Source organism: Pectinophora gossypiella, chromosome 5, assembly GCF_024362695.1.
Source record: "Pectinophora gossypiella chromosome 5, ilPecGoss1.1, whole genome shotgun sequence".
NCBI lineage: Eukaryota > Metazoa > Arthropoda > Insecta > Lepidoptera > Gelechiidae > Pectinophora > Pectinophora gossypiella.
Window position 1 is genome coordinate 16291208 of NC_065408.1, and position 24968 is coordinate 16316175.

The window sequence follows — 24968 nt, forward strand, 5'->3', positions numbered from 1 at the left end:
AACTCCTCTTTCTCTTCTCGACTCCTTAGCCGCAATTTTTTTATTTAATTATGTTTCTTTTACGATTCAGTTTTATGTCATTTTGTGTTCAAACATGTATTCTGATGTTTTTGTATTGTTTCTGTAATAATACGTAAATATTTTCTTCCTTTCTTATTATGACAAAATGGCGGCTAGGGATGTTTTGCTACAGTACCTACATACCGGTTTCGGTGTTCCGGTTGATTGAGGGGAGGCGTGTGCCCAGTAGTGGGACGTATATAGGCTGTTTATATTATGTTTTACTTGCATAAGTTCCTGTAGTTACCGTTCGTGATATTACAAACCCAAATACCTATCAAATATGTTCCTCAAATACGACTAAAATCTGAAACAACAAATTCGATACTGTTAATGATCCTGAAAGCAAGCACTTAGCGAAATCCTTGGATGCCGAGCGCACTGAGTTGGCCGGGCTCGAAGTATATTTTCGAAGGAAAATCTGTTCTAATACGAAACAGATAAAAATATATAGTAATATGAAATATAATGAATTAAATAAACGCTTGAATTGTATTACAGAGTGGAAAAAAACGTGTAAATAAAAATATGTTTAAAAACTAAAACCCGTCTTCGGAAAATCACGGTCTAAAAAGTATGGAAGAAGGAAATAGCCCAATTTGAAAAAAAATGAAAATGAAATGAAATGAAATGATTTTAAATGATTCTATCTATCTATCTTCTATCTATCAATTTCTTTGAAATTCTTTTAATCATCAATATGCATATACATACATACATAGCGGTCAATCACATAACCCTTCGTTTTGCTTCGCCGCAGTCAGGTAATTATTACATTGTTGACCATTATGACATCGCTGTCATGATATAGCGACATTCCGTATATTCGGTGTGAATTAATTGCATCAAGATTTGTATATTACTGTACCGACCGTAAGGGCTATTTTATTATCGTATGCAGCAATGTGCCTTGTTAGGAATACTCAAATGAAATTGGATACCATTATCAATTTGTATAAGAATAATAATATAACACAAAAGTACCTCCTGCTTGTTAGACCCCGCAAAGGTTTAGCTGATCAAAGCGGATTGTCAGTTTTTTCCTATTTGATGTGTTTCCAATTTCAAATAAAAATATAATTTGATATATTTTTAGTATCAATTCACTCATTCATACAAATAAATTATTTTCTGATTGTTTTCACGCTCTGTTCGCACACCCGCCTCAGTGATAAATTATAGTGCACAATTGTTATAATTATTGTGACAGTTTAAATAAATAACCAGTGCAGTGGTTATGAAAGTGGCTATTCAAACCAACCCGGGCTTTCGTTTTTTGGCATTGAGTAAGTAAAATATATCGCGACAAAAAAATCAAACATTATCCAGATAAAACACATAATAACGGGTTCTTACCGTGTTTAAATCAGGGATATGAGGCTCCCGATATTTCGAAACTGTTGCAAGTGCATAAAAAAGCGATATCAAATACATAACAAATCGGCAAAGAAAGAGGGTAGAGAGATAGTCTTCCCGTAGAAAATTATGGATTTACCTACTTCACTCCAATCTCATCAGTCATCCCATGATCATGGCACTTGCAACAGTGTCGAAATATCGGGAGTCTCACATCCCTGATTTAAACGCGGTAAGAACCCCTTATTATGTGTTTTAATTATGATAATAACCGCATAAACCTAAAACAATATACTATTCAGATACATAGTATTGACAGAATTTATTTCACTAAAATCAGTCGTCGTAACTTTGGTTGAATTTGCTAGATTTCCAGAACAAAATGGCAAAAAAGAAACAGAAAACGGTTTTTGTGAAGTCGAAATTGGACTTGAAGGGTGTGCAGGTGAAGACAAAAAGCTTTTTGGAGAGCATAAGAACCTTACATGGAATGAACTACATATCAGTATTGAAAGGCAGAAGTTTACTCTTTTGGAGTACTCTGATGATGATCAACATTCTGTGGACTACCAGCTTCGTAATGCTTATCAAACACAAATACGATACCGACCAGATTGTTACCAAGGTAATTTCAATTGTTTTAAAACCTTATATATTATCAATAGGATTTAATACGCAGCTAAGAAATTCTCAATTATTTTACATTCTTCTTTTAAATTTGACACGACGCTGTAGGTAGTTCGAGCTGATTCATGTAGACACCAGCTAAAGTTATAACTGTTATTTGCTTATCTGTTGAAGAAGAAAAGGACGGGTAATCGACCGGCATACATTTAAGCACGCCAATTTGTAGGTAGACATTTTTAATTTCATTACATTTTCAATTCATTCATTCATTCATTAGCGTTGGGCTCACGATCCGGAGGCCCCGGGTTCGAATCCCGGAATCTAGTTTGGTTAAGACGTTACAGGCTGATGACAAGTAAGTAGTCGTTACATGAGCCATGTCAGGGGCCTTTGGCGGCTCAATAATAACCCTGACACCAGGGTTGATGAGGTTGGTATTCCACCTCACAACCCACACGATAAACAAAATGTAAATAATATTTTTTGTCGAACGTCTCATCCGCCTAAAACTAATGCAGCTTCTCACAACCTGTATAGCCGGGGAAACGTAGATGCAAGAAAAACCTCAGCACAAGGCCCTAGACGTACGTAAAATAAAAAAAATGAATTAACCGAAATCTACACACATAGGCGGAGTCGCGTTCCGACAACTAGTAATTCTAAAATTAATTTTCAGATAAACTCAGACTGGTCTGTAAACCGCCTGCCATTCCCGGCGATCAGCATCTGCAACTACAACATGGTTTCGCAGCGAGAATCTATGGCCATCAAGAAAATACTGTAAGTTTATGAACGTCCAACACATTTTTCAACTTCCTTCTTACTTTGTTTTGATCAAAGACTCATAGTCTGTTTTCATAGATAGTGTTTTGTTATGTTTTTTTGGTTTTAAACCTAAATGAAGATTTTATCTATCTATCATAGTTTTGATACTTACAAAATTTTACTTACAAGTACTTACTTTTAAATTCACCTCATATTTGTTTGTCAGTGAATTTCTTGATGTTTTTATTTTATATCAAATTGTAACATTTTTCGGCAAATGGTGTAGTTACTAATGTCGCAATATATAAAAAATAAGTTTAAGTCATGGAGTAATTGAGTAACAAAAACCCGACTTTGGAAAAGTTGCGCTTTAAAATATACGAAACACGGAAATGTTTCCCTGGAATTCTTACATACAAACAAAAAATCAGGTAAGTTAAGTACATCTTATACGTAGAAAAATGATAGAAAAGACGTGATATTAATTATCAACTATCGAAAGTTCGAATTCAAGCTCACAAAGTCGAAGTCAGTGGTTAAGAGGAATTCCTGTAAGTCGTTTTGAGGTAAACTACTAGCGATGTCTTGCCTTCGCAACCTCTGGTTCTGGCAACTCTGTTAAGTAAACTCTGGGCAAGAGCTCACAACTCTGTGCACTTAGAATCTCTTTAACACCCTCGGGGGAATTTGAAATGCAGTCATCGTTTATTCAGTCTTTCATACTTACCTACCTATTTATAAAATACAGGGTGTTAGTGATACAGGGCATGTGTCTTTGTTCATATCAATAATTAGAATCTGTCCGAAAATTCATGATAATTTCAATATTTTTTACTATTTTCAGTATTATATTGTGTTTTAGGCTGCAGCATAATCAACAATTTAAGAGCCACGCTCTTGTCGGTGCAGCATTTTCCATGCTACTTTTTTAGGGAAAAATAGGGCAGTGGTTTCCCTCTTGCCTTCCGCCCCGCAGTACTCTGTCTGACGCAAGTGGGATGGCGCCCAGAATAGTCTATTACAAAGATTACTATTATTAGATTATTATTATTATTGTTTTAGGCTGCATAGAACCCAAATTTAAAATAAAAACAAAACAAATGACAAACTATTATAAAATACGCGAAAAGCGACTATTCGCATTGTTCGATTTACATTACAGCGCCGTAAAAACACAAAATCTTAATGAAAGGTTTTAACGTACACAATCAAATAGAGGTTATGTTTCTTTCCGTTACGGTGTCACGAACACCATGTTTATCATTGACAGGCTCAAACGCGGCATCTCCAACGACGAAGCTGAATCTTTCTTCTCCGTTCTTCCTCTCCTGAAGGACTACAGTCAGGGCGCGGCTGATGTTGGCAACTATTCGATGATAATGGAAATTTTGAAAGAACACTATTTTTTTAACATGGAAATTATTATGTCGGAGGTATAGTTATTGATATAACATTACATAAACAGTCTATATACGTCCCACTGCTGGGCACAGGCCTCCCTTTAATCAACCGGAGGAGGTGATACAAATGATACCTGTATATTACACATAAGTATAACAAACATGCACACATACATTATATACACATACAAAAGTACAATTAGGTAGGTCTATGGTTTGGTGGACAAAGTTAGATATATAAATCATGAATTTAACATAGACACCCCGAAAAAATTCTCGGATCATTGAGGATGAAAATTACCTGTTTCTTCCATCAGATATCGCTACTAATAAGTGTTTTTAAATGTTGTCAGTTCCCCGTACTATTTGAGTAAACAAACATAATGATTTAGTTATATTTTTCCACTATAACCGTTTGCGCAGGATTTAATTGCAAAATCATAGTGTTATATTTTATTCCGTGGAGATCGAAAAGAAGAAAATTTTCAAAAACTTATTTTCAGTCGAAACTGCCTTTTTCTATTTCGTAACGTCTATTCTGTCTGAAGTATTAACTTCAGACGGAATAGACTCTACGTTGCTCCACATTTTATAGCAATTTATCACGAGTTTTAGCTAGAAAGTATAGAGAACTGTCAAAATTTTGGATCACTCAACAACAGTGCTGCCGCGTGCATTTGAAGTTCAAAAAAAAATCAAAAGATATTTATTGCAATTGTACAGTACAAAAAAATAAGATGTCATGGTTACATTATAAAAAGAAAAAAAATACATTTCTTAGGTACAATACAACCCAATCAAGGTAAGGCAATTAGGTTCTAGTAGTGTTTATGCCCATTGAAGTGAATCTTTACCTAACCGCGTTGGACCAGCGTGGTAGAATATGTGCTCCGTACTCCCTTGGATCTATGCCTCTATGACCTTATGCTTAGCGAAGTGGTTTCCTTTGCTGCAATGTGTTTTAAACCACACCAATGACAAGTCGCTGCGCTACCAATTAGGACACCAACAACTAACAGGTAACAGCCCTGTCTTATTAGGACACCATTGTGGCGGCACTGCGGTTGCGTCACGAACATAAAATGTTCCTATCATCATCATCAGCCCATTAACGTCCCCACTGCTGGGGCACGGGCTTTCCCTATGGATGGATAGGGAGATCGGGCCTTAAACCATCACGCGGGCCAAGTGCGGTTTGATAGTTATTAACGACTGCTAATGCGGCCGGGACCAAGCTCGAGATGAAATCTTTTTTTTTTTGTGGTCACCCATCCTATGACCGGCCTTCGCAAAAGTTGCTTTACTTCAACAATCGCAGACCGAGCGAGTTTACCGCTGCGCCACCGAGTTCCTATACAAAAGTATTATAATATGTTTATAGCATACGTCATCTGGTATTAACTTGGTTGCCACCATGGTGGCGTAGTAAAAAGGGGTCTTATTTTACTTGTTTTTATTTTTAACACAAATCTTGTATAAATTAAAAATACATAAACAAATACATTCCATTCAACTACAATTGTAACAAAACACATATTATTAAAAACAAATTTTAAAATAAGAATAAAAAGCTATAAATAAAAAACGGCCTCCAGCTCACCACATCGAGGCAAAGTCCCCAGAATACTGGCCACGTTGCCTCTCTGCACCGCCAAACTGACCCTTTGGGCAAAATAACTGCCTGCTCTAGGGAAATCGACTTTAAAAACTGACGTGCTTCTGGACTCCATGGGCCGAACGTTAACACAACGTTTTTAACACGTTTAATTATATAAAGATCTTTCAGTCAGACTTCTAGAAACTATACGAATTTCCTATGAGAGATTATAAATACTCTACATACTTTTTAAACTTGTTTCTATCATGTTGGACTAGCAGAAAGCTCGGTGAGGTGTGACTTAGTTTCATAGGTCCATAGGTCGCTGTTTCATATCCGGCTCGAAGGACCATGAAGAAATCCTTGGGTGTCGGGACGGTGAAATTTATTTTATGAAATAAAACAGCAGCGTCTTGTTCTGTGTTGTATTGAGAGAAGGGAAGAGCGAAAGCTCCGCGAATGAATGTGATTACAAAAGTGTTTCCATATTTAAAAATACAAATCTTAAATATGTTTTCAACAAGTTTATTTAGTTCACTTCTGACTACCCCAATTGGATGTAGTCGTGAGCTTATGTGTTATGTCTATCAGGTGCATCAAAGTTGCAAGTCACTTCTTATTTACTGCGAGTTCAACGGGAAAGAGAAGGATTGCAATGAGGTGTTTACTAGAATTCAGACTATAGAGGGACATTGCTGCACCTTTAACTACAACGGCGTCGACGCTGAAGACGAAGAGTGAGTCCCTCATCATCATTTCCTTAGCGCTATCCCGTTTTTACAGGGTCCGCTTACCTGACCTAAAGATTTAACAGGTCAGGGGGTTAAAAACGGCACATAGCAGCAATTTATTTTATCATCATCATCACCAGCCCATTAACGTCCCCACTGCTGGGGCACGGGCCTTCCCTATGGATGGATAGGGAGATCGGGCCTTAAACCACCACGCGGGCCTAGTGCGGATTGGTGGTTATTAACGACTGCTAATGCAGCCGGGACCAACGGCTTAACGTGCCTTCCGAAGCACGGAGGAGCTCGAGATGAAAACTTTTTTTTTTTGTGGTCACCCATCCTATGACCGGCCTCTGCGAAAGTTGCTTTACTTCAACAATCGCAAACCGAGCGCGTTTACCGCTGCGCCACCGAGCTCCTCTTTTATTTAAAAAGAAATATTTCTATTTAACATTTTCGAATTGACATGAATTGCTTCGATGCGGCCATTTTGACCCATTTGATCTTTTCTAGCTGCGAAGGAAAAATCAGGTTTCCGAAACGCATTTCTCGTGAATGAGGGTTTCTTCGCGATGTTTTTCTTCAGCACTGAGCACAAGTTAATTATTCAGTCAGCAAATGTAGACCAAACCCTTCTTAACTACATTCTGAATTTGACATAGGTCAGAGCAGTCTGGTGTTTAAATAAAGTTACTTTTGCAATAGAACAAATGATATTACTATGTAAAGAAGCACTAAAAGAAGATGAACTAGAAGGGGCAATATCCGTTCCGAACCGATACCTTGGTCACTTCATACAAACAACCTCGTTTTACACAGATGTGTGTTTTAGACAGACGTGTATGTTATCGTACACGTGCATCTGTGTGTGTGACGTCCGATGACATACGATTGAAGACTAAATTATGTTCGAGGGGTATGTAGGTGGGGGGAGGTAAACCCAGTTCAGACGCTGGTGGGGAGCGGAGATTTGCCGTTCTACACGTAGTAACATAAACTGCCTATATACGTCCCACTGCTGGGCACAGGCCTCCCCTCAATCAACCGGAGGGGGTATGGAGCATACTCCACCACGCTGCTCCACTGCGGGTTGGTGGAGGTGTTTTTACGGCTAATAGCCGGGACCAACGGCTTAACGTGCCTTCCGAAGCACGGAATCATCTTACTTTTTCGGACAATCAGGTGATTCAAGCCTGAAAAGTCCTTACCAAACAAAGGACAGTCTCACAAAGTGATTTCGACAATGTCCCCATCGGGAATCGAACCCGGACCTCCAGATCTTGAGCCTAACGCTCTAACCACTAGACCACGGAGGCTGTGTACTACACGTAGTATTATTCATTATTCTATGCCGATACGTGGCTATTTAAGCCGTAAGCCGTTGAGTAGAATGAAAACTTTCGGCAATATTCGTCGTACGATGACGTTCCCCGAAAACGCTGAACATATGTGGGGAATGCACTTTCATCCAATAATTTTCTATATATTTAATAAATTTTAGTTTTTTCCCTCTATTGAACCTATTATATTTAGGTGGTTTCACGATATAAAAGAATAGTAACTTTTGCACCCCGGTGGTGCCATGGGCACGGAATAATACCCTTGACACTACCGGTGGTGCCATGGGCACGGAATAATACCCTTGACACTACCGGTGGTGCCATCGGGTAGTGTCAAGGGTCCGCGGGGTAGCGCCCGAGGACTATCTGTCTCGCTCATACTACCGCGTCAGCCGGCACGCGATTTTTGTACAGAGAGTCCCGGCTGTGCCATTGTGTTCGGGAAACACTAGGAGTAAGGGAGCGCGTGCGGACTATCTATCTCGCTTTTACACGTGGCAAGAATGAGAGTTTTCTATAGACTCTATACTCTATATAATAGAGTGTTTGGGTTGTATGTTTTCTTTGTATGTCAGGAAGTTAACAACAACTCGTGTGGATAACAAAGTTTGTCGTACGCAGCTTTTGGCTTATAATGTACATTTGTAACTTATTTAAAATAATTTTAAACACAATTAGCAAAATTAACCCTGAGTTGGTAACAACAGGCATTTAATTTTCGCCCCAAACAACAGTTCTTTAGTATACAGTTCTCAACAAAAAAATCTTATCACCTCACAAGTTTAAGCTTTGTAATTATCTCAGGTAATATCCATAAAAAAATGAAATACGTGTGCTTACCTACTCACTTATGAGGAATAAAAAAGAAACGGCATCGTACTGTGGGTACTATAAGAATTTTGTTTCTTAATATCAATGTTCCAAATTCAAAATTTGATGTCGAAGTGTTTCAATTTTTTTGACGAGAAGTATCTTCTATCGTGTGGGTTGTGAGGTGGATCACCAACTCTATCAACCCTGGTGTCAGGGTTATTATTGAGCCGCCAAAGGCCCCTGACATGACTCATGTAACAACCACTTACTTAGGTACGTCAACAAGTAGTAACCGGAACCAACGGCTAAACGTACCTTCCGAAGCACGGATCATCTTATATTCTTTCAATAAGATGATCAGCCTGTAATGTCCTAACCAAACTGGGGATTACAAAGTGATTTTTGTGATATATCCCCACCGGGATTCGAACCCGGGACCTCCGTATCGGGAGCCTAACGCTCAATTACTGGGCTATGAAGGCCGATGATGAGAAGTATAACAATAATTTATTAACGCGGTACTTCATAGTAAGTAGTTGTAATTTTTTTATTCATGATGATTGCAATGAATAAATTATTCTGATTATGAAATTGTTACTGTTCCAGCCCCACGATGGTTCAAGATAATGACTTTGAGTACTACATAGATGAAGATCCCGATGGAGAATCTGTGGAAACTTCCTTAATAGCCACGTCGCAGTCGGGAAGGTAAACGCATCATCACAGATCATAGACACAAGGGAGATTGGAGGAGTGATCATTAGTGATTATTCTATGCTTGAAGGAGGAAAATAGTAATTTGATGTACTGCAACTTTATATACAGGGTGTTAGTGACATCGTAACGAATACTGAGGCGTACGATTCCGCAGATGACTCTATGTTAATATCCAATAGAATTATCGTCGCAAAATCAATTTTTTTTTAATTATTTTCAGTTCTGTACTTTTGGATTTCAATTTTATATCAACTCATAATAATGAACTGAATCATCCCCCCTCAGTATTCGTTAAGATGTCACCTTACACCCCGTACAAGCAGTTAGTGACACCGTCACGAATACTGAGGGGGTGATTCAGACCATGATTCTGAGTTGATGTCAATTGGAATTTCCTGTCCCGAAAATTTATGATTACTTTATTTTATTTTTTTAATTATTATCAGTTCCATACTTTTGCGACAGAAAATTCGACTTGATGTCATCTCAGTGTCATAGTCTGAATCATCTCTCAAAGTTTTCGTTACGATTTCACTAACACACTGTAAAGCTGAAACAAAAATAAAAAAAATAACAAAAACCGACTTCAAACGCAAAACTAAAAAGCAATAAATTAATTTACTTCGCACAAAGTTATAAGTACGTATTTGCAATTATTTAATTAATTTTGAAGTCGGTGCCAAGTATATGCTCTTTCCTTATCATGGGACCACCTTTGGAATATCTCTTAACGAACAAAAAAAGAATTATCAAAATCGTTTCATAAACGACGAAGTTATCCCCGAACAAACATAAAAAGATATATAATTATTATATATACGGTTGAATTGAGAACCTCCATTTTTGAAGTCGGTAAAAACAGTCAACCATGACAGCGACCATCCTCCTATCAAAGCTGAATGTGATGCTAAATTATTTTCACAATTTCAGCACTTCTGGTTTAAAAGTAGTGTTCGATGTCGAACCCAATGATTATGCCAATTGGTCCCTAGCACCTGCTTATGGAGCTAAGGTAAGATCTAGTAGTTTTTATTATACATACATACATACACACTTAAGTCTGTCATATCTGTTTGTTAACGGGTAAAGTCAACAAAAGCATTAGGGTTGAAAATAATAAAATCAACTTATTGCTACAAAATGTACACTTGAAATATTTTATCCAATTTTGTTTCACTTGTTTGTTTATTTTCATGATATATCAACAAACATCTAAATGATATTTAAACTAATGGGAAAGTCTGTCTGTTTGTTTGTTCGTTTTTCACGGCGAAACGGAACAACAAATTGACAAGATTTTTAAGTGAAAAAAGTTAAAGGGATGGAGTCAAATTGACATAGGCTATATTTTATCTCTTTCTAACCTCCCATTTCCCTAAATGGGATATGGAACCCGCAATTTTCAAGGTAGAAAGTTAAAAAATAGTACGCGGACTATGAGTGACTAACAAAAAAATCGTGCATATTTTTTTTTTTGAGTATATGCCCCAACCTCTCCAAAAAAGGGGTGAAATTATATATGGTACAATTATATATGGTACTTTTCGTAGTTTTAAATTAAAGGTAGGAAGCTAAAAATTGGTACATTGGGAAAGGGGAACCGTGTTACCCCGAAATTAACGCGAGCGAAAACGCGGGCTTAAGCTAGTAAATAAACCTACGATCATATTCCCAATTAGGCTAGTCAAAGGTACAACCGTCCTCGCATTTCAGTGAGCTTTATTAGAACAACGTATCACTGTTTGTAACGGTGTATATACCATAACTACAACCGAACACCGGTACAACCGTATCATCATCATCAATTTAAGAGCCACGCTCTTGTCGGTGCAGCATTTTGCATGCTACTGTTTTAGGGAAAAATACTCTGTCTGACGCAAGTGGAATGGCGCCCAGAGTAGTCTATTACAAAGCCATACTAGGACTCCTGTCCTTCGCCTCTGAATATTATTAACAGTTACTGCTGCCCTCTGTCAGGTTCCAGGTTACAGACCCTGTGACTTGCCCCTTCCGTCCTGCATTGCCGTGCCGATGGCTCCTATCTTCGCCTCTGCAACCGTTGACGTCTTCACCCGTATCCCTGGGCAAGGGTTTTACGTTATACCCCGTAGGTCTGGGTCCCTATCCGAACTCAGCCACCATCTCACTCCGGCCTACTGAAGCGCCCACCCCCGTGGCAAGCAAAGCAAAGAACAGGAATTGCCCCAGTGGAGGGTACAGAAGATGAATCTGTCCCCCCCTGGGGCCGGGTTAATGGTCTTGTATGAAATCAAGACCAAAGGCTAACAACGGTATACATATTTATCTCAAGTGCAGTTTTCACTAACACAGTTGGCTCGACGGCGATACGGCTCACCACGTCTTATCACGTTAATCTAGTTAACAGAAAGCTCGGTGAGGTGTGGGCTTATCCCAATATAGTAGTGAAATTATGTTGGTTTTTCAGATGCTTCTGAGTGATCCTAACGACTATCCGGAAACTCGAGTACTTTACAGATACATGGGCATTGGAGACTCCATCGACGTGAAAGTGGAACCGAGATTCTACAACTGCGAGTCCTCCCTCCGCCACATAGAACCTCAGCGTAGGTAGGTCCTTGGCACTGATCTGCCTTCCCCGGGAATATATATTAGCAACGTTCCCGACAGTAAAGAAGCGCAAAACTTACGTAAGAAGAGTTTTATTGCCTAACGTTTAGGCAGATAAGACCAGAGTACAAAAAAAGAACGATTTGAAAAAGAAAAGCAACCAGACGGGAACATTCCTGTCACTTGCCGCCTTACCATTAAAAAAAAAACAAGCGGTGAACGTATATGTGGGTATTTCTCAGCCAAGCAAAGTTTAATCGACTGTTTTCCGTTACTTGTATGACTAAATTTGTATGATAAATTAGAAGAAATTAATTTCATTATTATTAAAAAAAAACCTATGTTGCGTACTTCTTTCAGAGGATGTTGGTTTCACGACGAGGTGAACCTGATCAACACAAATCGTTACAGCTACGAGACATGCCACACAGAATGTAGAATCAAGAGTTTCGTGCGGTTCTGTGGATGTGTGCCCTATAAGTATCCTGTAGGTGAGCATCACTATATTACTCTCATCACTATAAATGTTTATTCACGAGTTCATACAAAACATCCATGTAAATAGTACTTTTAGGTCAATCAGTTTCTATCAAAGCGGGGCGGAGTGGAAACCAAGGGGTTAAAAAGACTACATTGGGACAATTCAATTCTGAGAAAGCAATATTACTATTTGACGTGTTATTTTACATTGTTAACATAGCGCATTTACATATCGAGGGTTGAAAGCCAAATGGGTTTAAGCGACATTTTGGGCGAAATTGACTTATATATATATTCGGAATCAGCGATTTTTTCCGCGTCGACTGATCTTGGTTTCAGATCAATCGAAGCTACTTTTTGGCGCTTCAACCAATTAGCACTTTGGGTACATTTTTAAAAACCCGTGTTTCAACCGACAAAAAAATGCACAAAATTCTGGGCGGGTGGCAAATCAGTCGTATTCCGGGATATGAGTCGGTCACATAAGCTGTTATGTCTTTTCATTTTCATGATTTGAAGTCTGTTAAAGTGTTTTCCCTGACAGTGTTTTGTTATAGATAAGTCGGTTAAATCATTTGTCCTTAGACGAAACGAAAATAGATTTGGCGCTTAAATCTTTTTGCTTTAATCCAGATTTTATAAATATTGTCGCTTCAACCGTTTTGCCTTCGACAGTTTAAAAGTAAAATTGGCACTTGAACTGTTTTGCCTTTACCGAAAATATTCATAGAATTTGACTTCAGCTATTTATGCTACATTTTTTTAAATTTTTTGTCGTATAAAACAACTATCATTTTCTTTTGAAAGGACTTAAAACGTTTTTCCAAAACAAAAAATAAATAATGTTAACATTTCAGTCATCGCAATTTTGTATGAAACCTTGTGCCCGCATCACTTCAACATATCAAAATAAGTATGGGCAGGTCCTGGTTGGGCGGTTCACACAGCTAAAAATTACGATTGGGAAGACCGGGAGTGTGCGTGTCATCATGTCACCCAAGCCGTATTCGTTGATGGTGACTTCTATTTGTGTCTATCCCAAGTCGTTGTTGTGGTAGACTTTGACGTGGCTAGCGGAACCGAACTTCGAATTGAAGATCTGGTAACATGGCATACAATCAAGCTGGCCAGCCGAGTTTACCGTGTAATTGTAGGAAGGTTTCCGTTGAGTTTTCCGTATTTGGCGTCTTGGACTAAGATTTTCGAGGACTATATCACGCGCTATTCCAGGTTCAGACACACTCATCCCAACTATCAGTTGGCATGTTGAAAGCCACATGTTTGCGCTTGAGTACGTCTTTGTACCGCAGGCATTGTCCACCTTGTTTACAGTTCCTTCTAGACACCTCGAAATAGAAAACCTTTCTGTCATCCATTCGCATGACGTGATCGCACCATCGTAGGTGATCTTTTATGATGAGAGCTTCTATTCCGAATATGCCAGAACGACGTAATACTTCTGTTATTGGAAAACCATCTTGCCGCTTTATGCGAAGGATGGACATTTAAAGTGTTACGTATCAAGTACGCCGCTGAGACTTTGTACACTAATATTTTAAGTTTTCCAAAGGCTGCAACCGCACCTGTTATCCGGGCTGGCAACTTCGATGACTTTGGAGTCATTTCATATTTGAGAACCCAAATATTTTAATTTTGAAACTTCCTCCAGCTCAGCGCCATTTAAAGCAACATTGGAAGAAGCTACATCCCCGAAGCATCCTCTGGATGGTTATTTTAAAAGGGTTTTGCACAAAACTATAAATATTCTGGTGTATGACTTAATTGAATCGGCCATTCCTCGGCCAGTTTGGTTAACTGACGCATAGATGTGAGACGTGAGAGATCAAAAATGATCTTATTCATTTTAGCCTTAATTTCAATTAAGCTATAAATAACAATTCCACAGACTATCCCACTTATGCGTGATACAGAAGCGATATATAAAGAAAATAGACTAGGAACCATGGCTCCATGTGTTATGACATAGCCTTGTTTCGCGCCGTAGGTAACGACGAATAGCTCTGAAAAGTTCTGAAAGTTCTGTTCTGAAATCAAACTGTCGTCATCATGTCGTCATGATATTGTCGTATCAGGATAAGTCATAACTTTTCAGGACAATCTGTTTTCTTTAGAGCAATCCACAAGCCGCGTGAAGCCTCACGCAGCACATAACAAAGTATATGTAGTGTGTGTGTTGTGTGCAATAAAGTATATTTGATTTGATAACAAAGGCCGATGTTGTTCAAGCCTTTTGGCCTGAATCTGTTTAATAACAAAACCGTACCCCCATATCTCTGTCCGGACAAAATCACCATTGGGTTTCCGGAAGTACCATTTCTGCATCACGGGATAGAATAACGTTAAGGCTAAAATTTAATATCGATCGCCATCGACTCGCAAAGAGGAAGAAGGCTAAAATCATTCCAGCAGCTGACTCCCATATCTTCAGGATGAGTTTGTATAACCAGTTATTAATGTGTAGGCATATTATACATTTCAGATGGTATTTTTGATGTGTTGGTATTCGTCATCCTTCTTAGCGCGGTAAGAAGTTCTTCAAAGGTCGGGGGTGCCGCTAGATCTTAAGCGAAACCCCCGACCTTGTTGTAACAAACTCGACCGATATGTTGTAACAAACAAGTCACTGGTATTACTATTGGGATTTAAGACATCGTTAAAATGTGTCCAAAGCGCTGCTAATAAGTCTTTCTGATCAGTGAGGCGTTGGGTCTTTTCCTTGTTGTAGATTGAAACTCTCTTCAAAGTTTGTGGCCGAAAACAGTCTTGAAGCTGTCGAAAATCTACCGGAACTGGATTGATAGGAATCAGCATAGAGCTGAATTTTTATTCCACCTGGCATTTGTTTTTGAGACATATGGTGACAGAAAAGCCCGCCTGTAGTTCCCCACGAGCTGATTTTCACGTTAGAACCATCGCACCAATCTTAGTTTTGCGGTCTGGTTTACCAACCAATAACTTCGGTAGAGCAGAGCACAACTATAAAAATGCTCGGCAAAGGAACACCATCTATTTATTATTATTATCAACTATATATTATCTCATCGACAGATGTGTCTGCTGCGATGTCTGACGTATCTCGGCTTTAAAAGCATGATCGAGTTCTGTTATTGTTTGTCAACTTCGACGGTATCTTATGGCCAGCTCGAAGTGGAGGTTTTAGGCGCAAATGTAACAGAAATTTTGATCAAACAAGTCGCTGATCTACCCACCCCTGGCCGCCTCTTAATATGAGAGCAATCAGTACTTCACTGCAGTCTGTCCTAGTACCGCGTACCATCTAGTAGGAGCCAGTGCTTGAAACTTGCATCCAGGCACGTGGTCTTAAATTTTTCATATAAAATTTTTCATACAGTAAATCGGAATCTTAAATTTTTCATACAGTAAATCGGAAACAGGTTGTGATAGTGAGATTAAACTCAGCACAGAGTATAAGCATATTAAGTCTTTTTCAAAGCTATTTGTTTCTTTTATTGCCCGCATTCAGTTGGTGACAGTCATCTGTCATCCGCCATCATACGCGGTTTACCATATACTTAAAAAGTCGAATTAAGCATGTGTAACAATCTTTATGGTTATATTCTAGATCCTGTTTCTTAATTAAATCGATTTACTCATTATATCCGCCGTGATTTTTCCTAATATTGTAAGGTACAAATATCTGTAAATGCCTTGCCCGACTAAAATCTCTCCCAGGAAAAACGGCTTAAGGACCGACTTTATTTCCGATCTTACTAATATTTGGATTTCATACAATTGAAATTAGTAGCGGATGGTCACTTAAGATATTTTCCTTCCCTGTCATATAACCTTTTATGGAGGTTAAGCTGATTTGCCTCTAGTCTTCTTTTTTTAAGAAGTCGTTTAACCCATTTAGCTTTAGTCAAACTAATAAGTGAGAGGTCTCTTAAAGCATTTTGCTTTTAGCCAATATTTGGCTCTAGTGGATATCAACCGTTTTTCCTTCAACTGTAATTTAGTTCAATTGAGCCATTTTGTATTAAGCGACTTCTAAAATCTATAACTGATGTGTTTTTCGAATCAAATAAATACAGAATTGTGCAACGTTTAATTTAAAATAATTCTTAGCATTTTGAACACTTTTGATTCAGTAGTTTTTTTTATATGAATTTTTTTCGAAAAAATAAAACTTTAAATGGCTCTCCTGTAAAGTTCACAAAATGTCGCTTAAACCCATTTGCCTTTCAACCCTCGATATATATAATATTAAATAATAATAATAACTCATAATAGTGCATACAGGGATAATCGCTGATTGGTGTCACACCACATTTAGATTAAACTGTCTTAACGGGCCTCTACGTGTTGGCTTTAGCCCCACGCACGCCTTCCAAAACTCCGGGACTCCTTTGGCCTGAGATATGGAAACGACATATAAATAATAATAATAAAGTGATCACAAGAAGAACTGAAAGAATTAATGTGTTGCTATTTTATAGCTAAAGGTGAGGGATATGGATAAATCAAAAGATGTTTTGAACTTTTCAAAGAAAGAAATCCTTCTAATAATACCCAAACAGTTACTTCACAATATCCAACTCCTTGGGTAGGTCCCGACAAATCTATAGTGTTCTACAAAAAGCCACAATATTAAACACATGCCGAATAGTCCGAAAATTCTTACAGACAGACGATCTGTAACTTCACCCAATTTATTAAATGAGTGATCACTTGGTTTAGGCCCGTGATCACTTAAAGGTACCGGCCTTAAAGAGCCGAGATGGAATCAATCCAGATATATACAAAGTAATAATATTTGCGCAAATATCAAATTGATTCAATGTGGCCTCTTCAACGCTACCCTTGTTGCGGATGCTAATGCTTACAATTTTGAACGTCTAAACTTCTTTTAGGGTGAGGTTATCCCTTTCAAAGAGATATTGTTATAAACTTTGAACCCCAACAAGATAATTATAAAAGTTTAATAATAAGTTCAATTTCGATTTTAACAGATAAAACGACTCGGATTTGTGAGCTAGCAGATCTGCCTTGTCTAAATTATATGAGAGGTAAGTTATATAAACATTATTTCGAAGTTACCGGATAAATACTAATACTAATATTACGCGTTCAGGATGCTGTTTGGGCTGCCACGTTTTTGCAGTGCGTCAAAAATATTTGCCGATCACAATACAGATTGTTTCTTTGCAATTATAAGGAAGCAGAATTATTTAGAAGCTCGGTGGCGCAGCGGTAAACGCGCTCGGTCTGCGATTGTTGAAGTTAAGCAACTTTCGCAAAGGCCGGTCATAGGATGGGTGACCACAAAAAAAGTTTTCATCTCCAGCTCCTCCGTGCTTCGGAAGGCACGTTATGCCGTTGGTCCCGGCTGCATTAGCAGTCGTTAATAACCACTAATCCGCAGTTGGCCCGCGTGGTGGTTTTAAGGTCCGATCTCCCTATCCATCCATAGGGAAGGCCCGTGCCCCAGCAGTGGGGACTTTAATGGGCTGGTGATGATGATGATGATTAGGAAGAGGTGTGCATCGCTATTGAGGCGCTCACGTTCCAGCTCAAACGGCATTCTGAGCGTGTTGACTGTTAGGCGGGACTCCCCACTCCTGGGCCACTGGATGCGCTTACATACTGAAGTGGACTTGCATATACCGGTGACCAGGCGGTGGGAACCTGCTTATTAGTAATGTGTTGTGTTTGTCGAGCCGTGTCGTGTGTAATTATTATTTTTAAATCATTCTATTTGCTTGTTACTAACCGCTGTGGACATATTATCTGAAATAAACTCTTTTTATTTTTATTTATTTATTAGTGTACGAGTATGTTATTTAATGTTCGTTGCCGTTGGTGTAAGGGCTTCCGCAAACGGGACTATTTGCGGGCGACTCGGGTTTGGTACGCAAATTCTACACGTCACTCGAGACTCTATACAATTTGGCTGGGGCGCATCGTGAGTTTGTGTGGTAGTGTTCCTATCACTACAGGGTTAAAAAAAATAGTATCGATAGGTGTCGATGGTTGTCCGAAAAAGAAAGATGATTCCGTGCTTCGGAGGGCACGTTAAGCCGTTGGTCCTGGCTATTAGCCGTAAAAACACCTCCACCAACCCGCAGTGGAGCAGCGTGGTAGAGTATGCTCCATACCCCCTCCGGTTGATTGAGGGGAGGCCTGTGCCCAGCAGTGGGACGTATATAGGCTGTTTATGTTATGTATGTGTATCGATAGGTGTTTTAGTTATACTCCTTACTGCAATGTCAATATTTGAATTTTGGATTTTTCCTCTATTTGTTCGTAGAACGTGTTGTCACGTGGGTGAGAGCCTTCAGCGCTCCCGATTTGTCCAGCCAAGTAGTTAATGCCATCTGCGGCAAATCTACAATAAGTAAAAAAAGTCAATTATTTATATTTTTTTTTTCTTTTTTTTTATTTTGATCACAATAAACGGCAACGCAAAAATAACTTATAATGGCAGCTTTTGATAGGATTCAGCATACTTGGTTTTTTTATGCCATGGTGTAGATCATTTTCAAAGTCAACTATCGATTGTCAAACTATCGATAGTTTGACAACAGTAGTGTGTGATGAGTGAACTTGTAAGACTCCCGAGAGACGCGTAGGATATATATGGTTTCCAAGCCAGAGACTTCCGCAAATAAGCCCGTGTGGTGTAGACATTACAGAAATCTCGGTGAAGCGTTTACAGTTCATACTGCGATGGGTGTACCTTTGATTAGCGATTGATGAATGTGGAGGAAGCAAGAGTGTGTCAGGATCGAAGCAAATGGAATTCTATAGTCTCTGCATACCCCGGTGGGAAATAGGCGTGAGTTTATGTATGTATGTATGTACCTCTGATTAGACCAATTGGAAATGTAATCGTGGTAACCAGCTGCGGCCAAAGTCTACCAAAAACGGTCACTTTGGAGTTCTTCGTGTTCTCTCATGTGAGTTGTGAGATCAATGAATGACCTGGTCAACCCTGGCGTCAGGGTTACTGAGCCGCCAAAGGTCCCTGACACGGCTCATGTCGTTACATGAGCCGACATACTTAAGTAAACAGTAACAGGAACGACTGCTCAACGCGCCCTTGAAGCACGGATCTTACTTCCGGATAATTGGATGATCAGCCTGCAAAGTCCAAACCAAACTAGAGAGCACAAAATGATTTTTGTGAAATCTGTGTACCTACCGGGATGCAAATCCGGGACCTCCTGATCGTGAGTTCAGCGCTCAAACACTGGGCCACAGAGGCCGTCAGTCTCGGAGTTGAAACAGTTTTTTATGTCTTTTTTTTGGCAGTTAATTGGGCGAGGACTAGACAGCCATGTGTGCCGGAGTGTTACAAAGAATGTCGCGACAAAGAGTATTATTTCGTCGGCGATACGACACCATTCTTCGCAGAGGAGTTTCCACCGAATGTCACGTGAGTATTTCTTTTCCTTGTTCGTTAGCATAATCATATTACCGATTGTACAAACACGGTAAGGTAAAAAAAAACATAAAGGTTTACAGTGTTACTACAAAACACAAACTAAAAATAAACTAGGTTTGAAATAGTATTTCGCGCCACGAAAGAAATCGGCGGATTTTAATGAAACTAACTTTACAAGTCATAAAAATTCTATGCAGAATCTGCGACAGTAGCGCCGCGGCGTTCGGGATTTCTTTCGTATACGGATTATATTTTAAACACTGTTTATCTTTTAGTTTTTGTTTTGTAGTAACACTGTTAAAGGCTAAAACGCGACTATCGAAAAATCACGTTCAAAAACGTCATCATCATCATCATCACCAGCCCATTAACGTCCCCACTGCTGGGGCACGGGTATTCCCTATGGATGGATAGGGAGATCGCGCCTTAAACCACCACGCGGGCCCAATGCGGATTGATGGTTAATAACGACTGCTAATGCAGCCGGGACCAACGGCTTAACATGCCTTCCGAAGCACGGAGGAGCTTGAGATGAAAACTTTTTTTTTGTGGTCACCCATCCTATGACCGGCCTTTGCGGAAGTTGTTTAACTTCAACAATCGCAGACCGAGCGCGTTTACCGCTGCGCCACCGAGCTCCTCAAACGTATAAAACACGTACAAAAACAAGAAATAGATAATATAATTATGTTATAGTGTGATTTTTCTGTAGTGGGATTTTAGTTTTTAAACTTGTTTTTTTACTTCAGATCATGCTTTTTCACCGGTACAGGTTATATGATACAGTCGGCATCAATCACACATTATCTGTGGAAACTGTTATGTTGTTAAGCTACTTGCTACTTATGATCAATCAAAGAGCAATACAGTCACTGAGCCCAGCGATTTTTTTGTAAACAGTATGAACCATTACTTGTCATAATTATATACCTAATTTATATTTTTGTAGGTGATTACTGAAACGACATGTAACCAGGTCTTAAGTGCAACCAGTTAATTTCTTACTTTGCAAGAAACTGATTGGACTTTTGCACCTTTTGGATTATATAAGGTGCAAATATATCTTTATATATATCGTGCTTATTAAATCTGTTATAAAACACATCTGTTTGTTTTAAAAATAAACTAAATTAAAATATGCATCTACGGTAGGCAGAGTTAACGACAAAATGCGTCAACAACGATTAACAACACACGGCATTAAAATTAGTGGACAAATAATGCTAAATCAAACTTGTGAAGAAGAAAAAATGTAATCAAATCCAGGACTTGGAGGCGGTCCGGGATAGCGAGCCATAAAGTCCAAATTTTCCACTATCCCACTAATCTCCATATTCCCAAAATATGTTGTTTTCAATAGGTATCGATTTATTGTTTTGTGAAGTGATCAAAATAATCCAGCTCATTACCCTGTGAGGGTTCGAACGCTTTCAAGTCTTTGATGCTTATGTTTAATGTTTGTATCCCTGAATTTACACGTTAATTACTTAATACTAATTACAGTTTAATAATTATCTGCTCAGAATTTGCAGAAACCACAAATCGTCGTTACTACAGACAGTTTGATATTCCCTTAGAGTTATATATCATGGACACCACAGTCGCGCCAACAACAAAATGTTTGCAATCGTTGTAATGTCACATCAAATAAACAGAGACTTCTGGAATGTCACCGTAAATTTTCCTGATAGCGGCATCCTTTTCTGACGTATGGCAGCGTCCTTGTTTTCCTTTACTAGAAGATTCCACCCGAGATTGTTCGAGAAAAGAGTCGACAATAGGCTAGTTTCCAACTAGTCAAATCAGTTACTTTTTACTAAACGTCAAAACACGAAATTACTATGGAATTTGTATGAAAAAGCACTCTGTGACGTCATAGAAAAACGTGACAAAATGTCGGACTTATTATTACGTTTTTCTTGATTAAAATTCATAAATAAGTTTAATAGAAAAAAGAAAATGTTTTTCGTTAGTTTTAGATGTGTCTTTATTTAGTAATCAGAATTTCATAATTTATCTTGAACCTAGTACACGACCTAATTCTTAAGCGAGACCATAAAGTGTGGAAAGAGCAGGGCCAGTTCTGTTTCTAAAGCAATTAGAGCAAGAAGAAGAAGTGAAAAATTGAAAGGAAAGAAAAAGTGGAAGTGAAGGACAGTGTTTTAAGAAGAGTTAAGTGCAGTGACAAGCGCAGTGTTAAGTGCAGTGTTAGTGCAGTGCTAGTGTCGTGTTTCGTGCTGTTTTCGAGTGTCGCGAAATAAAGTGAAGTGACGGTGACGGAGTTATACCGCGAAGCCCTGTGCGGAAGCGGTACCGTATGTATACAGAATAAATTCGTTTTTTGGACTCAGTGAGTTTCCTTCTAATCCCGAAACCCACTTCCGTAAGAATATGTTTCTAATTAACCTCATTGTATGCAATGGCATTAATAATACTTCACCTGGTATCGTTTTGATTGCGTAACAAAATTACCGACAACCAAATCACCATGATATCTTGGTGAACTAGGGCCCTTAGTTGAGTTGAACTTTGCCGATGACTGTGTTTTATTTTCCCATGCCTGTAGATGCATTATGCACCTACTTACTTATGTTTATTCCATTTTTCACTAGGTCCGCTTACATAACCTGAAGATTTGACAAGTCCAGCTTTTTATAGAAGCGATTGTCCGCGAAGGGAAAACCAGCCCAATACAGGCTAGATTACATAACACCGAAACGCATTTCTCGGGAACATTAGTCTCCTCGCGATGTTTTCCTTTACCGTTGAACAGGTGATAATCGTCAATTTAAACTAATGAATTGTAATCAATTTTCATTATTTGCAGTCGGGGGCGCAACATCAGTGAACTCATTTCTCTGCACGTGTACTATATGCAGTCCACTTGTAACTGTTACACTATGTCCCAGCTAAATGACTTCAATTTCTTTATTGGTAAGTTTAACCGTCAAAACATAAATGGTAACCCACTCTCAAGCGCAATCTCATTTTCACGCGGCCAGTTTGCCTAAACAGAAGATTTGGCAAGTCTTTCAAACTTGCAAACCTATTTCTTTTTTTTTTCACGTGACTTAAAGAGTAGACTTGCCGTAAATGTCGTTAACTACTTGGCCCGGTAGAAAATGTAAGACTCCAGGCCTGAGGGTGCCCTGAAAATTAATCGAACTTACTTAGGTTTATGAGACTTTCAATTTGTAACAAATAAAAAAATACTTCACCCTCATACGCTCGTAGTAGGCTGAGCTGTAGGCCATCAACGGGGTCCACAGATGGCGGATAGTGGAATGGCCATCAGATATAATGGTTAGCTGCGAATATAAAAATAAGCAGTCACCGACCAAACAGCGACAGGATTAGCAGAACGTAGTGGGTAGCTCACTGGGACGGGCTAACCTATAAAATGCTACTTAGGTTCTACGACGATCTTGTGACGTAGCGAGTAGGCGCCGCTACTTCAAAAGCGCACCCCTGATGCGGGCAGCAGCGGTATCAGTATTGGTTGGAGGCCGAGGAATTGGATTCTGTTAGGGCTCTAGCTAGAACATCACCGATTGAGAAATTGGTCGGTGTGCTGTGGAACGGAAGGCGATTGGGGCAACCACAGATCAACACGCCCTATCTATGGAGTAATGAAGGCGATTACTCCACCGACAAGAGCGCAGCTCTTAAATAAAGAGAGAGACTCATACGCTCAACTCAATGAGTTAATTCTAAAACGGACATAACTATGATTTGTCCCTTTGTCTGTTTTGTGTTAGTCGAATTAAATTTGTACTCGCCAATAATGTTATGTTATATGTTACACGAAAACAAAGGTGTATTAGTTTGACCATCACAGTGTATAGTTGGATTCGCATTGGTGTCAATTGAAGAAAAAAAAACTTAACACATTAAGCCTGGCCACAAGCTAATAATGCTGACCTAGTGGAAAACTGAAGGCAGACAATATTTTTGCTTTTATTCGCTCAAGCTAATGTAATTAGGTCTAGAAATGTCTAGTCAGCGGCAGGCCTGATGCTAATTTAATAAAATCTCGCCAATCATTTTTAAAGTCAACAAAAGGCATTAAGAGAACACGGCAACCAGTAAAGTCTAACAAAAAAAATGAAAGAACGGTTGCCTTCTGACTTCCGAGCGAATAAAAACTTTTTTCTTTTAATGACTGTTTTTTGTTAAAAAATGTTTATTTATTTCAGGGACTTATGGCGGGATATTTTCACTGTATTTCGGAGCCTCTATTATAACGATCTTCGAGCTGATTTACTTGTCAATCGCTTCTATTTTCAAAAACATCTGGCCGATGCTGTTTGAAGTGATTAATGTAAAACGTTTTCGAGCGAACTTCTTTTAATTTAAAATAAATAATGTTCTTGTTCTTTTGTTTATTTTTAATAATTTGTCAAGGATTTAATTTATCTTTTGCAGAGGAGTTAAGCATGAAAATATGTTTGGATTTTAATTTTATTAATAGAAATATCGATAAGCATTTAAGTAATAGAATTATCGATGGATTGGTTGGACTTTTAATTATTCACATCGAAAAAGATACGGTATAAAGTAGAGCTGAACTTTTTAATACCTTGATTAATTTATGATTAGATAAAGGAGAAATTTCATGCTTCTAGTACCTGCTTAATTAAACAACAAAAACATACACAAACTCAGGCCCATACTTCCGAATGGGGTAGGCAGAGCCACAGTAAATCAAAAACACACACACACACCCGCACACACACACACACACTTGAATATGTTTTTAGTTTTTTTTATTATTATATTATTTACGCTTTGTTGGTAAATAGCTCTATAGATACTTATAAATGATAAGTCCTCCCTTGTAAACGTCCATTTCATGTTTGTGATGTAACTATTAGTTAAGTGCAATAAAGTATATACATTTTCTATCTATCATTTACCTTGCGGAGGACATGAAGTTTTCACTTACGAACTTATTACTCTCAGTCTAACTCAGAAGACGTACATTTCTATTAAGCTTTGTTTCATAGTCTGCAATAATTACCATCTGTGTAGTACTCGAACGACGTAGGATTAACTCCGTATGCTCTC

At 38.6% G+C, this 24968-nt stretch overlaps 1 protein-coding gene across 1 annotated transcript; it reads left to right on the forward strand.

Moving 5' to 3' along the window:
- Nucleotides 1-1798: 1798 nt before the first annotated feature.
- Nucleotides 1799-24252, forward strand: LOC126366987 (pickpocket protein 28-like). Its single transcript, XM_050010331.1, has 12 exons — nt 1799-2041; nt 2720-2823; nt 4079-4166; nt 6397-6542; nt 9296-9397; nt 10337-10418; nt 11853-11995; nt 12356-12486; nt 17467-17523; nt 19769-19892; nt 22729-22835; nt 24098-24252. The coding sequence occupies exons 1-12, from the start codon at nt 1799-1801 to the stop codon at nt 24250-24252; spliced, it is 1482 nt and encodes a 493-aa protein (XP_049866288.1).
- Nucleotides 24253-24968: the final 716 nt, after the last annotated feature.